The following is a 17,001-nucleotide window of genomic DNA, read 5'->3' as shown; positions in this document are numbered from 1 at the left end:
TTACTAGCATGGTTACTAGCAAGTGGCCGGTGAGTGTATTTGACTTGGCTCAGCTGAAAGCCATGTGCAAAAAGACGCTCAATTTTCTTCCAAAGGACTGGAATAGGGAGTTTTTTGATTTTCATTTCAGAGATAGCCCAAAGTGTCTCAGATTATGTATATATGATGAATTTGGCCATCTTTGCATAATAAATGTCTCAAGCCTCCTAACCGCAACGTACACTTTACTGCAATGATATTGTTTTTACTATTTATTGTCTTGCAGACTATTCAGATTTCAACCCAGCAATGCTGTTTATTACTGCTGAAGAAACCAAACAACAGGTCACCCGACTTAACCATGAGGTATATTGTCCTTTTATTCATATTAACGGTAAAGGTACATGATGTTTAGCAAATTTTTAAAGTAAGACATTTGTGTTTATATCAAGATTCCATACCGTTCAGACAATGCTACAATGTTACTTTTCCTTCAATTAACAGTTTTGTTCACCAACTCCAACACTAGGGCAGTGCCCATTAACAATATTTTGCATTAACCATTGTGTGGCATCGCAGGTGACAAATTAAAAAAAATAGAGAAAATGTCAATTCATGATTTCTCGGAGTAGCTCCTAGAGATGAGACTGGCAATCTTTAAAAAGCTATATAACAGAGATTTTCTTCTGTACTGTTCTCATTTGTATATCAGTATATATAAAATGTTGTGTACTTAGCCACTGTAAATCAAAAACTAAATGACCAACTTCAGTTGTTTTTAGAATTTTTCAAAGATACACTTTTACCACTACCAGGGCCGGCGTTATGAGGCTGCAAATATGGAAATTGCCCAGGGCCCTCTGTCCTAAAGGGGCCCCATGCATGTGGACTTTTGTGGGCAGAGGATGTATTGCTCTTTTAATTGCCCGGGCAAAAATGCTTATCATCTATCTGTCAAGTTATCTTTCTCCTATAATTTGTCTCTCCTATGTATACATCTGTCTATCTAGTCATTTAACTATCTTGCATTATTGTCTATCTATATATCCATGTATCTTCTATGTACCTCCTATGTATTATCTTTCCATCTATCAATCAATCAGTTAATCAATCAATTGATCTTTTATCTATCATCTATCTATAAATCTATATAATCTTTCATATTTATCTTCTGTCATTCATCTACCTATCATCTGCCTATGTTCAATAAAATTCTCCATTATAGATTTCCTTACCATACTACTGTGTGTAACTATAAAGTGTTATTATTGTGCAGGGCTAAAGGAGCCTCTTACTGACTGTGACTGCTCATAAAGTAGTTTTATTGTAGGGCCCTACTTTTAGTTTTGCCCAGTGCCCCACTTTGTCTAAAACTGGCCCTGACCACCCCAACCCCAGCACCATCTTTCACTCACAGTAGCAGATAGCTTGGCCTGATGGCTTTTCTATTGACTCCAGTTATGTATATCCTTTTGTAATTCTAATTTTAGATTGATCGCTTTGTTATTCTAGTGCAAATATTCATTTTCTCAGTAATGGCTTCTTGCCAGCTGATCATACACAAAGTGCTGAGTTGTCTTCTCACAGGGGAAGGATAAACAAAACCAATGATCTGAAGCAAAACGGAGGATGCATTTTCTCCTTATTCTCCAAGATGAAGGTTTTACAGAGGATTTTGACCAAAACTTAACAAGAGAGATATATTTGCAAATAAATGATAAATTTACATATAATCAGTAAAACAGAAGTCACCGCGGCTGCCAATGATTATTTATTGATTTACTTTTATGTATTTTTTTGCCAAATTGTGTCCGTTTTGTGACAACTCGAAGGAGAGACAATTTTATAAGTCTCATTTCTCCTATTTCTAATAGCTATTGTTTACTATTGCTTTGTATTCAGTAGGAACTGCAGGGCTTCCACTGGGTCTTTTCCAAAAGTATATTTTATCTTTGATGGATACTTTTTAGATACCACAGATGATATGCCTCAAGCTATTTCACAGTTCACCTATCTATCATAGTTTGTAGTCAAGGATTCCAGAGGTGGATGGTAATTTTTGAGGAATGAAATGCATTTTTTATGCACCGTCCTTCTAAAAACTTGTTTATAGTATTTGTTTCAGGTGAATGGTGCATTAGGCGCATTAGTCAGAATACTGTACATCTGATTCATTAAATAAAGTGCATAAAATGTGAATATGATGAGTTTAATCCATTAGAACTAATCTGGAACAACTGACTTGCATTATGCACATCACTGGAAAATAACTGTGACTCGTGAATGGAAAACACAGACAATGTTCTCAGAATTCTCATCTACAGAGCAGAACAAAAAAATGATCACATTTGACTGATCTTGTAAACTGCTTTCTAAAGATTTTATAATGCAACAATTTGCAGCAACACACCCATAAGTGACCAATCTAGAAGTTTTTACCAGAATTCAAATACATCCCCAATATGTTTAAAACAAAATTAAAATTCTTTACTGCCATATATTTCAGACTATAAGGCGCACAAAAAATCCTTTGATTTTCTCAGAAATCAAAGGTGCACTTTATAGTCCAGTGCGCCTTATATATGAACCGTACTTACAGACAACAGCTGCCTTAAACTGTGCACAGGTCTGCCGCCTGCTGGTCATTCATCCTTATAAACATGTGCGCCTTATAATCCGGTGCGCCTTATGGTCATAAAAATACAGTACTTCTACTTCCAATATAGGTACATGTAGGGTAGTGACTAATCAACCTAGGGGCATTATCATATATTTTGTCTTTTTTTCAATTACTATATATTAGAGTTTCATCTGCTCATTGGTATTATAGCAAGCCATAATAATTCTGCTTTGGCATGAAATGTTAATAAATAATGGAGGAAAAACACCCATTATAGCATAATACAGGCAGTAGCCTTCAGCTATGGTGGGAGCCCTGTTTAAATGCAACATCACCATGATGTCACTGCTGAGCCAGTGTATACCAACAGAGGCTGGCACTGAAGAGAGGCATTTTGTTTACACCAATGGTGCCCAACCTTTTTGTATCCCAGGGCTGGCTACACCACAAATATTTTTTTACATGGACCGCATTGGGTAAGCTCTTTACCATAGCCCCTTTGAAAAAAATGGTGTACTCCACAAATACACATATAACCCCAGCCCATAGAATGTGCAATTGCCTGCAGTCCCAGGTCTAAAATTCACCATTTCCTGCAGCTGCCCCGTTTTCTGTGACCCCTCCTGTTAGTGCTCCTTTCTCTGTTGTCTGTCTTTATAAGAAGGGTGCTACAAAAAAAAGGACATAATAATACCACTTTTCTCTAGCCCCATATACACCTATAATGTCCTCTTATCTTTGACCATTTCATTGTGAGGAAAAAAAATATACATACTGTACATACACGAGTATAAGCCATGGATAATTTTACCAAAACTTGAGTATTTTTATGGACTTGAGTATATGCCCTAGGGTGGGAAATGCAGCAGCTACTCTTTAATAAAATTTTCACCAGCCTCCTTTCACTAATACAATGTCCAGCAGCAGCCTCCGCTCACTAATAAAATGTCCAGCCTTAGCCTTCCCTTTCCAAAAGCTGCCCACCCTCATTAATGAAATGTCCATAGCAGAGCCCCCATATCATTAATGAAATTTCCACAGCAGAGCCCCTATCATTAATTAAATATCCAGCAGAGCGCCCCTTACTTATGAAAAGTCCACAGTAGGGGCCACCCAATAATAAAATGTCCACAGCAGAGCCCCCCGGACTAATTAAATGTCCAGCAAATCCCCCCACTAATGAAATGTCAACATAAGAGTCCACCTATCAATGAAATGTGAACAGCAGAGACCCCATTAATGAAATGTTTATAGGTTATCAATCACTTCCTCCAGTTATTGTGAGCCAAAACCAGGTAAGGTGGAACACATAGAGAAGGTACAAGTCTTTCCATTATACTTAACCTCTGAATAGTTTCTGGAAAGCCTTGCACCTGTGTCGTGTGTTCAACCTCATCTGGCTTTGACTCACAATAACTAATAAAAATACCCGAAGATTTAGTAAAGATGTAAACTAGACCATTGTCAGTATGGGTCAGTTGGCTGAATCATTGACAGTCAGCAGAAGTTGATGGAACTGGATTGCATTACCATTCACAATGACCATACATAGAGGCGTCACCTGTTTCAAAGACATTGGTCAAAAAGAGGGAACTAGATACAATAAAGCCAATCTTTGACTTAAAGGGGTATTCTCATTTTAGCATATAAAAGTTATTGTTTGCATAATGAATAGATATACAATTTTCCAATATACTTTCTCTACCAGTTCCTCATTGTTTTCTTGATCTCTGCTTGTTTTCCTGCTTTAGAAAGTTTCATTGTTTATTTCCAGTGGACAGAAATCTGACCATGGTCACAATGACGCACGGCTTGTTATAACGCAGAGCTCTGATTACTCTCTATGATACTAACAATTTGTTCACCTGTGTGACCATGGTCAGATTTCTGTCCACTGTAAGCAAAAATAAGTTAAAAATTTTTCGACAGAATAACAGCAAGCCGAGATCAAGAAACCATAAAGAATTAAAACAGAAAGTATACTGGAAAATTGTATAACTTTTCATTATACAAACAATAACAATCATTTGTCGAAATGGGAATAGTCCTTTAAAGGAAACCTACCACTTGTAGTGGCAGGTTTCTGATGGGAATACCGGGCACCAGCTCAGGGTGAGCTGGTGCCGGAGCCTATTTTCGTTAGTGTTTTAAACCGCGGGCTCTCATGCGCGCGGCTCTCATTCACTTCCTATGTAGCCACGCGCACGGTAAGCGCCGAGCGCGTACCTGCCTGCGCCGGCTATAAAGTTTAAAAAGTGTTTTAAACCGCGATACCGCGGTTTAAAACACTAACGAAAATAGGCTCCGGCACCAGCTCACCCTGAGCTGGTGCCCGGTATTCCCATCAGAAACCTGCCACTACAAGTGGTAGGTTTCCTTTAAGCAGTACTCATCCAAGACAAGGGATTAGCTTCAAGGGACAAGGAACTAGATGTCTTCTGTTGATTAAAGCCCTATAGGAGAAAGATCTATTTGTATGGGGCCAAAGAAGTCCATAAATGGACCGTGCTTGTTAAGCATGAATTGTATAAGTGGATACAATAAAAGGTTACCATCAATATTTGACACTATTCATGTAGCCCAAATAATGAGGACAAGCCTTGATGCCGACTAGTGTACAGGTATTTGCTTCTGAATCTAGGAATAGATCAGTTAAGGTCAAGCCTGGTATACAGATGATATTTTGAATTTGAGTTTGAATCATCACTTCAAAACATAAGAAACAATATAGTACTACATAAATATTAAAGCAATTTAGAATGGATATAACGGATCAGTTTATAACATAACATAAATTCAACAATTGTAATAACTGGAAATGGTCTTACAAGTCCAGTTTATTATTGAACTGTCAAAATTAAGTCAGAAATCAGATAACTAAGCAGTTGTATTATTCAGACTAATTGGTGGCATTTGTAGCTTTGAATGGCAGTAAATAATGTACCTGTCACATTATCTAAGAATCCGACAGCTGAATTTATGTTTGTAATGAGGATATGCTGTCATGACCATGGAACATCATTCTTTACAAATTGCTCTATTTATTTCTATTGGACTAGTAGCAATAAAAGGACCTAAAAAATGAAATAGAAACTCATGCTGTATATACAGGTATTAACATTCTGGCTCCCTGAGAAAAGAATGTATAAGATAATCACCCTCTTTTCTTACAACATGTGGATTATTACCATTTTAAAGTTAACAATAATAGTATGACAACAAATCCTTCTGGTACGACTCATATTCATATTCCCAGTGGCCTCCTTAGGGTTCGGTCACATGGTGCTTTCTTGGTGTGCCCTTGGTGTATTGTAAAACGCATTGCAAAATGCACACCTTTTTCTATTCCTCAATTCATATGGTTGGTTTTGAATCCGTTTTTCTTCATTTCTTGAAATGTAAGCAGGTGTGAAAATGTTAACACAGCTACTGACACTTCCAGAAAAGAGAAAACGAAATGTGCGCGTTTTAAAACACATGCAGTTTGCAATGCGTTTAAAAACTGGGTTACTTTCACATGAACGCGTGCTACGCACGGGTTCTGCTAACTCCTCCCCTATCCACAGTGAGGCAGTGTGCCTGGCTGTAAACATGATAAAGCATTCTCTTTTTCCTATGGGTGGTACCCGACCTTAGTGAATCGCCGGAAGATCCGAATCCTCGTTTGAGAACGCGCCGCTGATTGCGACAGGACCGGGTAAGTAAATGAGCCCCATTGTGTTCACCATACCGCGGATGGCCGCAATAGACCAGTAGACCGAGCAAAATTTTGTTTCAGGTCCTGGACTACGGCACAAACTTTAAAGTCAAAGTGGACTCAATGATGGCTGGAAAATGGGGGTAGTAAAGGCTAGAGGACTGAAAAATTATGGGAATAACAGAGCAGCTGCCTTACCCAAAATAGGCTAGGGAAAGTACTTAACCTTTTACAGACATGTCACTGAGCCCACTCCGTACACAGTGGGGCAGATTTACTTACCCGGCCCATTCGCGATCCAGTGGCGCGTTCTCTGCGCTGAAGAGCATCGGAACGCACTGGAATACACCGAGCCGGGCTGAGTGAAGGTAAGTGCAATTTTCACAACACATTTTTTTTTTAAATGCGGCGGTTTTTCCGAATCCGTCGGGTTTTCGTTCGGCCACGCCCCCCCATTTCCGTCGCGGGCATGCCGGCGCCGACGCGCAAATCGGAAATATTCGGGGTAACACGTCGGGAAAACGCGATTCGGGCCCTTAGTAAATGACCCCCAGTGTGTGTAAGCTGCATCATGCTGGCTCTGATCGCAGGTGTTAAACCCAAACGAGATTGCAGCTTATGTTTCATCATCATGAGCATCAGCTGCTTGCTTTGACAGCCTGGACTCTAACACAGAGTTCTGTGGCTGTCATCGCCGTAGTTTTTTCACAGATTCATTGATTTTACAATGGACTACAATACTGTAGTGTTGCAGTATGTTGTATAGGGGATCAGACCCCAAGAGAGTGTAGAAATACAAAAAATACAAAAAAAAATAAACAAATTGAAAAACCTAAAAGTACAAATCACCCACCTTTCCCTAGAACTGATAAAAAAAATAAACAAACCATAAATTCATAAATATGGTAGGTATCGCTGCTCCCCAAGGGTCCCGATCTATCAATATATAAAAATGGGTATTCCCAGCGGCGAACCCCCATAACAGAAAATAGCTCCCAAATGTCCGAAACACCACATAAAATATTGAATAAAAAGTGATCACAAGGTCATAGAGTTCTACAAATGCTATCAAAGTAAATAGCATCATGTCCCACAAAATATGACACCTTATACAACTCCATACGCCAAGTATAAAAAGTTATTAGTGTTAGAATATAGCAAAATTAAGAATTTCTTTGGTAATGTCCTCACAGCCCGCAGTAAAGTCCTTATAGACCCCCTACTTTGTCCCCAGTAATGTACCCACAGCCCCAAATATTGTCCCCACAGTCCCCCAGTAATGTCTCCACAACCCCCTAGTAATGTCCCCAACAGCCCCAATTATGTCCTCACAGCCCCCAGTAATATTCTCACATGCCAATAGTAATGTCTTGCACACAGCGCCCAGTAATGTTCCCACAGTCCCCAGTAATATCCCACACAGCCCTTAGCAATGTGCACCACAGCCCCCTCAATGTGCCCCTCTCACAGTGCTTACACTTATATTCACTTAGACTGTGTTCTCCCCACACCTCAACTAGTTACCCTTCTCATGTTCTCCCCCTCCTTACTCAGGTATTCCCCTCATGTTCTACCTTTTCTCACTCAGTTGCTCCCCTCATGTTCTTCCTCACTCCTCACTCAGTTACCCATCCTCTTTCAGTTACCGACCTCTTGTTACCCCTCATTCAATTACTCCCACATGTCCACTCTTCCTCATTCAGCTACCCCCTGATGTTCTCCCTTTCTCATTCAGTTAACCTCTCATGTCCCCCTTCTAATTCATTTACCCTTCCCTACTTCAGTTACCCCACAAGTTCTCCCTTTCCCTCAGTTAGCCCCTATTTTACCCCTCACCTCACTGGTGAGGTCGTGCTGCTCTGTGCACATTTTCTGTATATTACAGGTTGTTAAAGAATACATTTTAATGTTTTTATTACAATTTCTATTTTATGCACCTACCTTAAAAATCATTCTTACTTCCATGTCATAAGAAACAAATTCACATATCTGTAAATGCTGTTAAATGTAAGTTTCTTTTTATTCTAGGTAAGTACGTTGACCCATGAAGTTTCTCAGTTAAGCAAAGATATGAAGATTGTCATGAATATTTTAGAAAACCTCATAGCAGTGCAACGTCCAGTTGGATACTATTCGACATATGGTACAGTGCTGGAAGCAATGGGAACTACAATAGGATCCCCAACGGATCAATTGCAGGCGCAAATGACATGGACGACAAGTCAACAGTGCATGGAGAGACAGGGCGAGACCTTGGTCGGTACCCCAACACAACTATGCCAAGGGACAGTTGTATCTGACCTGTGGAATATGGATTCTGCAAGCGTAGGAAGCAGCCCCCAAAGAAACGCATCCAATGTAGAAAATTCATCAGAAGGCGAATATTATTATACTTCAGGCCTTGGATATTCTCCTTCACATTATCAAGTTATTCAGGCAGAGCATTTGCCATATTTAAAGTGCATGTCCCCTCATTCGGATACTACATTAACTCCTCTGCAGTCTATATCTGCAACTCTTTCTCCATCTATGTGTTCATCTTCGGACACTTCTTTGCAGCTAGTGCTTCCCAGTAGATCTGAAGAAGGATTCAGCCAAGGAGCAATTAGTTCACTTAGTCTTGAGAACCTACCAGGATCTTGGGACGTAGAAGGGACAACTGTAATGTCACATGAACAGTCTACAGAGGATTACCCAAGTGACGTTGTTACAAGTACAATAGAGTTTAAAGATGACAAAGCCATAAATGTATAGTGTTAACTAATAATCCATATTCAACAGAAGCACAGAAGCAGCGACATGGTAACCATTCATGCATGAAATGCAAAAAAAATATGGTTGGAAAATGATTCATTGAGAATTTAATACAAAAAGCACAGTAACTCACCATATTATCTAGCAGTGTGGTGGGTGTGTTTTTGTTACTTATGTAAGCTGTGGGTCTATAAGCCAGACTTTTGTTAAAGACTGAAGACCCTAAGGGTCAAAACAGCTGGGAGTCATATACAAAAGAACACATGACCACAAATGTCGTAGGGAGTTATTGTATCACAAAGCAAACGCTCTTTCCTGAGTGCCTGACTGTCATTTGCAAACAATAGCACTGTCAATGCTTGCTTCAGGTAACCATGACTCCTGCTGTCTATTTGTCAGTTCAGAGACGACATAGGGACAATTTTCGCTGCATGTCATCTCCTAGACAATCAACCAAATAGAATTGGTAGATGGTTAGTTGTTGCACGTTATTTGTCATTTTAATGAAACCTCTTAATTTATTTATCAGAAAAAAAAGCTATTTTTATATTCTTGGTATGAAATATGTATTTAAAGTATTTAAAATATTTATAACTCAATGTCTTTTTTTGGTAAAAAGCTTGCGGTTTTCAAGAGAAATGCACAATTCTTATGCATATTGAATTCAACAATTTATTATTCAGAAAAAAAAAATTGTACATACTTAATATAATATCCCATTTTGCATGTAAGGTGGATGAATGTATGCAACTGATACTTTAATAAATATATATATACAAAAATATGCCAAGCAACTCCAAAATATATCACTGAAAATTAGTTTCATACATTCATTAAATTAGACATTTACTCATATTTGGTCACAATGAAAGTTTTATTTAAATTCATTTCCTTAGGTTTAATAGAGTGAAAGTGGAAAAGTTATATTTGTCTTAAATGGTTTCTACTGGGATTATGGGTGTTTTTACCATAATAATAGCACTACTGTTGCTGTGAAATTTACTCAAACACCTGTAGAAACCTGACCACCCGATTGCAAGGTCACAGGATTCATCCGTATCTTTTTATAAAGGAATTCAATATGTCATGACTCCATCTCAGTTGGATGCCATGATGACTGTGTGAACGGATCCTTACTATATAAAGCAGAAATCCAATTTACTAACAGATGAATACTTTACTGATCCTAAACGTGCTTTTACTTGCAGTTTAGCCACTAATGATGTGTTTTCATTATATTTTAGGTCATCTTTCTTTAAGTTGATTTATAGTAGCTTTTAGAAAATGTTGTCACCAGGCTGTGTAGTGTCACATCCTTGGATTTTGTTAAATAATAGGAAGACAAAAAAAGGAAAATATTTTTTTTTTTTAACCAAAGACTTATAAAGTTCAGTGTCTGGGTTTTGTAAAAGAAATGTAACTCAACATTTTGGCTATTTATAGCTGTAGCTTTGGGTTCCTAAAATAACTTTCATCTAAGTCCAGTTGATACGAATTTCTGTATGTTGTGAATCATAAGGTCAGTCTGATCTTCATATTTAGGCTCAGCACTAACATCCTTCTAGAGTTCTACTGCTATACGCATCATATACCACTAACAGCACACATCAGTATTACATTCCAAATTACATTTCAAAGACTTTACTATTAAACAGGAGCTTATGTTCTCTTCATTCCCAATCACCATGTTTCGATGATCCATCTTTATTCAACACCACCAAGGACAAATGGCCAGAGTCACTCAAGATCGGGAAGGTGAAATTTATCATTTTCTTTTACATCTGATTTATCTTTGGAATCCAGATGTTAATGTTTAAAAATCTCCAAAATATCTGTGCAACGGTTGTTAAAAGTTGCTAATATCAGCATATAAAAACTCCATGCACCGGCTGACATAAAAATATCAGACTTATATGTCAGATTCAAGACCCTTGAAGATTAATCAATAAAGCATCCCTCACCACCACCATGACAAAAAAATAAGAAGCAATCCAAAAATCTTCAAACTAAGGTAAATGACCCCAAAACATTTATGGAATATAATATAAAGTAATGTAGACATATCAGATTGTATTGATGATTCCTATTAAAAATTACACAATTGGTTGCAGAGATATTGTTGACCCTTGCTTCCCCAGCTGACCCCATATAGTAACACACAAAATTCAGAAACCTGACTAGAACCACTGTGTAAACACAGTCCCCAGACCAGATCCCACCCATACCCACATAATGGATCAGGGGTCCCACACAAGCCTCCGCCTCCTGTCAAACTACTTATTGACCAGTTATGACTGTGTCAGCTGCTTATTTTTTTGCCGTAGTGTTTAGTCGGATAAGGTCACCTCATCTAACTGCCCCCATTGTGCATGCATGTAAACAGTTATTCTGATACTAGTATTCAATCTATAGGTCCATACAATATATTAAAACACAGCATCCAGATAAAATACTTCCAGACATACCAAAAATTTTACCTGACTCGAGAAATCAGTGTTAACTGATTTATAACAGTGTTATAAAGGTGTCCCTATTACATATAATTGGCTATGTTTCACAATGCAACCAAATATTCTATGACAGATGTTATAATTATAGTCAATACAAATGATGCCACATAGACAGTGCCCCTCCATATAATAGTCAGAAAACGTCCTCATTCAAATACTGAAATTCAAAAAGATTCTCCATTGTGTCCCAAACAAACCAAAGTTTCCAACTTTCTAAACCACTGAAGTAATATTGACACACCTTAATAGAAAGTAATGCTGCCTCTTTTCTTACAGTAGATAGTAATATTTCCTAATGCCCCCCTTCGGTGTCCCCTTGATAAAAATAAAGTCTGTGTTTCTTCACTAAAACTTACTAAAGCCTCTAGTGCGCTCCCAAAAAGTAATAAAATCCCTTGTATGAGTCTTAATGCAACTTTGTGACCAAAAATAGTAATGCCCCCCACAAAAAAATACAATAGAATTTTAGCATTTTTATCGCCTACTCGAGATCACATGAATTGCAGAATAAGTAAAGTAGATGGACTTTGCTGTCATCATTGTTCTCCTTCTGTATTTGGGTAAGCAATATATGTAAGCGAAAAATTGATTTTTATTACCTTATTGCAATCTGTACAGTGTCACTGCCACCTCCTATGAATTCCTAATTTAACCCCAACTAATTTATACCCAACCTGATCCATAGTATGGTGGAAGGTCCTTACGTTATTCTTTTGTGTATGAGTTACTATGTATCTATTACGTTGCAAACAAAGGATGTTGTGAATGGACTAAGAACTGAATAATATGAAAACATTGTTATGTAAGGCTTTTAGTGATTTTTTTTTGCATTTGTGTGTAAATACTATGAAGTGTTATAACATTACATTGTTTTAGGAATTTAAACAGAAGCAATGGTGATAAGTGAGAAGAATAATGAATAGCACAGAACAAACAGTGAATTCATGGCATTGTAAATTTCCTAGGAGTAGAAAGGCAATATCAGTGGTTTATTACAGTAAATGTTTTCCACTTTTATTTTTCTATAGGGTCACTTCATATGGGCTGAATGTGTACTTTTTGTATTTGTATTGTTTTTAATCATCTTTTGCAGCCTTAAGGGTCAATAGCATATTGCAATAATAAATGCTGTAGGAAGTCCCCAGACTGCAAACGACTATGATGACTATGAGATCTGTTCACTCTCTATGAAAATGTTATGTTTACATGAATCCAAGAAAAATCTATGATTGTCTTCCTGTACATGGCTTGTACAACTTCAATGTATTGACAGAGGTCCCTTTCTCTTAATGTAGCGTGTAAAATGACTCTAAATATTGTGCATGGCACAATTCTGGAAATATGAATTGCTAAATATGTCAGATTTATATGATTTCTGATATTAAGGGTTGTTTAAGCTTTCATTTGAAGGTTTTATTTAGCAAGAAAAAAGATGTTAATAGAATACTCCAGGTAAGGCCCCTTTCACACGAATGTATTAAAGCGGCTATGTGCTACCCATACCGTACCATTTTCATATGTGGAGCACCCTGCCACATTCATTACAATGGGCAATACAGTCATCCTACAGATACGTATTGTCCACCATATTGTGAGCGTTACATTAAAAAATGATAAAGCATGTCTAATTTTCTCCAGTATTTCTGTACAACCCATTGGAGCCTACAGGAACATTTAATATACGTTTTGCATACGGTTGTGCACCACATGTTGCCATATATACGTGTCATATCCAGGGATTTTTGGGTTGAGCAAGCGAGTAAAATTATTTGCCAACCCACATATATTTTATTATATATGGCTACGGAACGGATACAGTGACATACATGCACGTATGGCTAAAAAACGTGATATGTAAGCAGATATATATAGCCAAATATGACACAGGAATGCATAACTAAAAAAACGTACGTTTGTGTGAAAGGGGTTTAAAGTTGATACACAACAAGATTTACTAATACTGTCTGTCCTCAAGTTAGACATCTTTGTCCAGATATGCCAACATTCTAGTGACTCAAACGAGATTGTAGAATTGGTGCATCTTTAGACCTTTTGTCTCATTTTATGCTACCTGTTGGATGGTTTGCTTTCTGGTTTTTGTTTTTCAGACATCTTATACCATGGGGGGATTTATTAGCATGTTGTCTACTTTCTTCTACTACTTTTTAAGACAAAAAAGTCTCAAAAATTAGAAGAAGAAATCAAACAGTTTGATGATAATATCCCCCCCCCCAATTAATATTCACCCATTCCCACTAAACCACCCCTACTTGACAAATGGACTTCAAAAATGCTAAAAAATGTGAGCACACTTTGGGCCAGAATGTTGGCATACTTATGATTAGTAAATCTGTCCAATTGTGTCAACTATGGCAAAGGGCATGAAGGGGCAGTTCATTAATTAAAAAAAAAAAAGTTAAGAAGTAATGCTCCGCCCCTTGAGTGCTTGGTATCAGTGTATCAGTTTGGAGGTTACATTTGAAATATTTGCTGAAGAAATGTTTATTACATATGAAACTGACTTTGCATAAAGGATGCAACATTCTACAAAAGTGAACATATATTAATTGAAACATATATTTCTTGCTGTGAATGTTTGAAATAAAAAAGCTATTTAAGATTTGCATGATGTATTTTATTACTGAAAATAAAAGTTCTTACAAGATATTTGTTTTGGTTTTTCAAATAAAGAAAATAGATAAAAGTTCTTATTTTTTGTACATTTTTATTTTTTTTATGATTAAGACTGTAGCTATATTGTATCCCCCATTAAAGGGTCGCCCGATAGTGTCAGGGATCAATAGCATAACACAGGGGATATCCACATATCCTATGCCAGGGACCAAGATCGACCCTCGATTACTAGTCCCAAAGCAACGCAGAAACTAAATCAGACTCATCGCTACGTTTGATGAAAAGGCTCCAGAAATTAAGAATATTCTGAAGAAATTTTGGGACATTCTGAAACGTGATCAGGATCTAACACACAGGATTGAAATCCACCCCTCTATTTCCTAAAGAAGGGGGAGGAATCTTGGTGATCGTTTGGTTCACAGCTATCTTACACCAGCTGTGTCTGATAACACCTGGCTACAAAAATGTAGTATCAAAGGGACCTAGAGATGTGGTAAATGTAAGGCCGGTAAACACATCAATGTAAAACCTTTTCCAGTGTGAGGACAGGCATCACATACCATAATCGAGAATTCATCAACTGTAGGACAATGGGGGTGGTTGGTTTACCTTGCCACTTGACCATGTCCTTTGAACTACGTGGGTAAAACCATTAAAGAATTCAGAGTGAGGATTCTTCACCACTTTGGGAATATTAGGAGAGGTGAGGATAGCCCTTTGGCTAATCATATTCATCAATGTCATGATGGTGTCCTCAATGCCCTCAGGTTTCAGGGCATTGAGAGAATTCGACCATCTCCTAGAAGAGGGGATTGGAATAAAAACATCTTGAAAAAAGAATCCCAATGGATCTTTAGGATGAGATGCACTAAGCCCGATGGTCTTAATGATGCAATTTAATTTGCACCCTTTATATGACCCTTGACTTTAAACATATGATGCCCAGCCCTTCTGGAGGCACTTTGTTAACACATAAGACATGTGTCCATGATGTTTTTCTGAACTAAGGTCATCAATGTGGCAGTGTACATACATTTGATACACTGACCTTACAGTGTATGCTGGTTATACACAATACTTTGTATCCATGCATTTTTGCGATAATCTTTACGGGACAACCTTTCCTGCTCACTTGGTTGTCCTGTCTTATAGTGTTCCACCCTGCATCTATACTCAGGTGGTCTCTGTGAATAACTTTGATATTTACTTTTCCTGTCATGTTCATTATCTTTATACCAACCTGTCCGTTGTTATACTAGGGGGTGGGGTTGTTACAGGTAGCGGCCGCCAGCTACCGCTTGCTTGGATTCTCACAGCGGTGCCGAGCCGGACTAGCTCACACCCAACTCCTCCTGATAGGTTGGCGTTTGATTGCATCATCCAGTGTTCAATCCCGCATTTGCTGGGGGGCGGAGTCATGCTGAATATAAGGTCAGCTGACCCACCGCGCCAGCGGCTATGACTATGAATGCCGGCGCCCACCATGTTTTGTTTTGTCTCTGTCTGTATGTGCAGATTAGACACGTCAGTGCTTTGTCTACCCGCTCTATGGCTCCTGATGAGCCCATTTATCTTGGGCAAAATGCGTAGAACATGAGCCGATGGGACTATGAGACTAATTTATCCGTAGCATCATAGAGCTGACGAGTGGGCAATAGGGTCTCAGGGCGCACAACCTCATTCTATCGTGGTGCTGTGCGGCAGCCCAACATAAGCTGCCCCTGTCTAAACCCAAACTAGCTTGCCCACAATTTATGTAAAGTGAGCGTGTATCACTTGTCTGCGGCATCCTATTACACCCATAGACATTTGTAGCTCACTTACTTCCAGCTCATAAGAGTGTCATTTGATGCATCAGACACTCTTGTCATACATTGTATATATTCACACTGAGGTATTTTTAAATATTTTTATGATAAAAGTTAGTTTTTATCTCCTTATGTGACTACTCCAGTTAGAAGCTATAGTGTATGCAAAAGGGAATAGTAAAAAGTAATATGGTTTGTGCCAGCCAAAATATAGGGTGTAAGAGCTTAGTTTTGGACCTCCCCTTATAACATACTAATCCTAAGCATAAGCCATCAGCATGAAAAATGGTTTGAGCAACAGAAAAACCCTTAAAGGTTCAAGGGTTACACTAGTAAGTGAAAACCAGTGCAGTCAAAAACACAGAAAAGGTAGGAATATTTCCAGTGTAATTTTACCCAAACACTAGAAAGTTCTGGGTAAGTTCCACTTCTTTTTTTAACTTACAAATACAAATACAGACCTAAAAGTTGCCTTACACAGGTATATTCAGTGCTTGAAAAGTACATTGGCTGTTTTCGTCAAAAGGGAACACGTGCAGTAAGTTTGTTTAGAATGGATCAAGCACCCAAATGTTCTTAGTAAAACTTTGTAAACTTTTTATCTTAAAACGATGCATGGATGCAGTTCCATCTTCAGCAACTTGCGATTTACTTAAAATAACTAAGGGCTCATTCACACTGCCGTCTGCGGGGCCGTACATGCGGCCACATGTACGTCCCAATAGACGGCAATAGCGGCACTGCGGGGACATGTGTGGCACCGATCCGGGCCGCACACCGCAAAAAGATCTATCTTTCGGTGGATGTGCGGCCGTGTGCCGCTATTTCCTATGGAGGGAGGAGGGGTCACCTCCTCCTCAACTCCAGCACACGGCGGTATGCCCACACAGCGGGCATACCGCTTGTGAATGTACCCTAAGTTACTTAAATAGGTTGTCCAGAATATTTTTTCGGTTCCAGGTTGTGATGTAAAATTACTAAAGAACCAATTTTTACCTT

General features: G+C 38.4%; 1 protein-coding gene and 1 long non-coding RNA gene across 5 annotated transcripts in view; one reads left to right on the top strand and one right to left on the bottom strand.

Moving 5' to 3' along the window:
• The window catches only part of KCNH8 (potassium voltage-gated channel subfamily H member 8), a 252,604-nt gene extending 238,416 nt beyond the window's left edge, over window positions 1–14,188 (top strand). For all 4 annotated transcript variants that reach the window (XM_072153654.1, XM_072153653.1, XM_072153652.1 and 1 more), the window contains 2 exons: window positions 266–345; window positions 8,325–14,188. In XM_072153654.1, the coding sequence (XP_072009755.1) occupies window positions 266–345; window positions 8,325–9,050 (806 nt within the window). In that variant the 3' untranslated portion in view covers window positions 9,051–14,188. The remainder of the gene's footprint in view (window positions 1–265; window positions 346–8,324) is intronic.
• The window catches only part of LOC140133450 (uncharacterized), a 125,836-nt gene that overhangs the window by 88,782 nt on the left and 20,053 nt on the right, over window positions 1–17,001 (bottom strand). The window lies entirely within an intron of this gene.

Source organism: Engystomops pustulosus, chromosome 5, assembly GCF_040894005.1.
Source record: "Engystomops pustulosus chromosome 5, aEngPut4.maternal, whole genome shotgun sequence".
Classification (NCBI taxonomy): Eukaryota; Metazoa; Chordata; class Amphibia; order Anura; family Leptodactylidae; genus Engystomops; species Engystomops pustulosus.
Note: the sequence above shows the minus strand (reverse complement) of the source record. Positions and strands in the feature narration are given on the sequence as shown.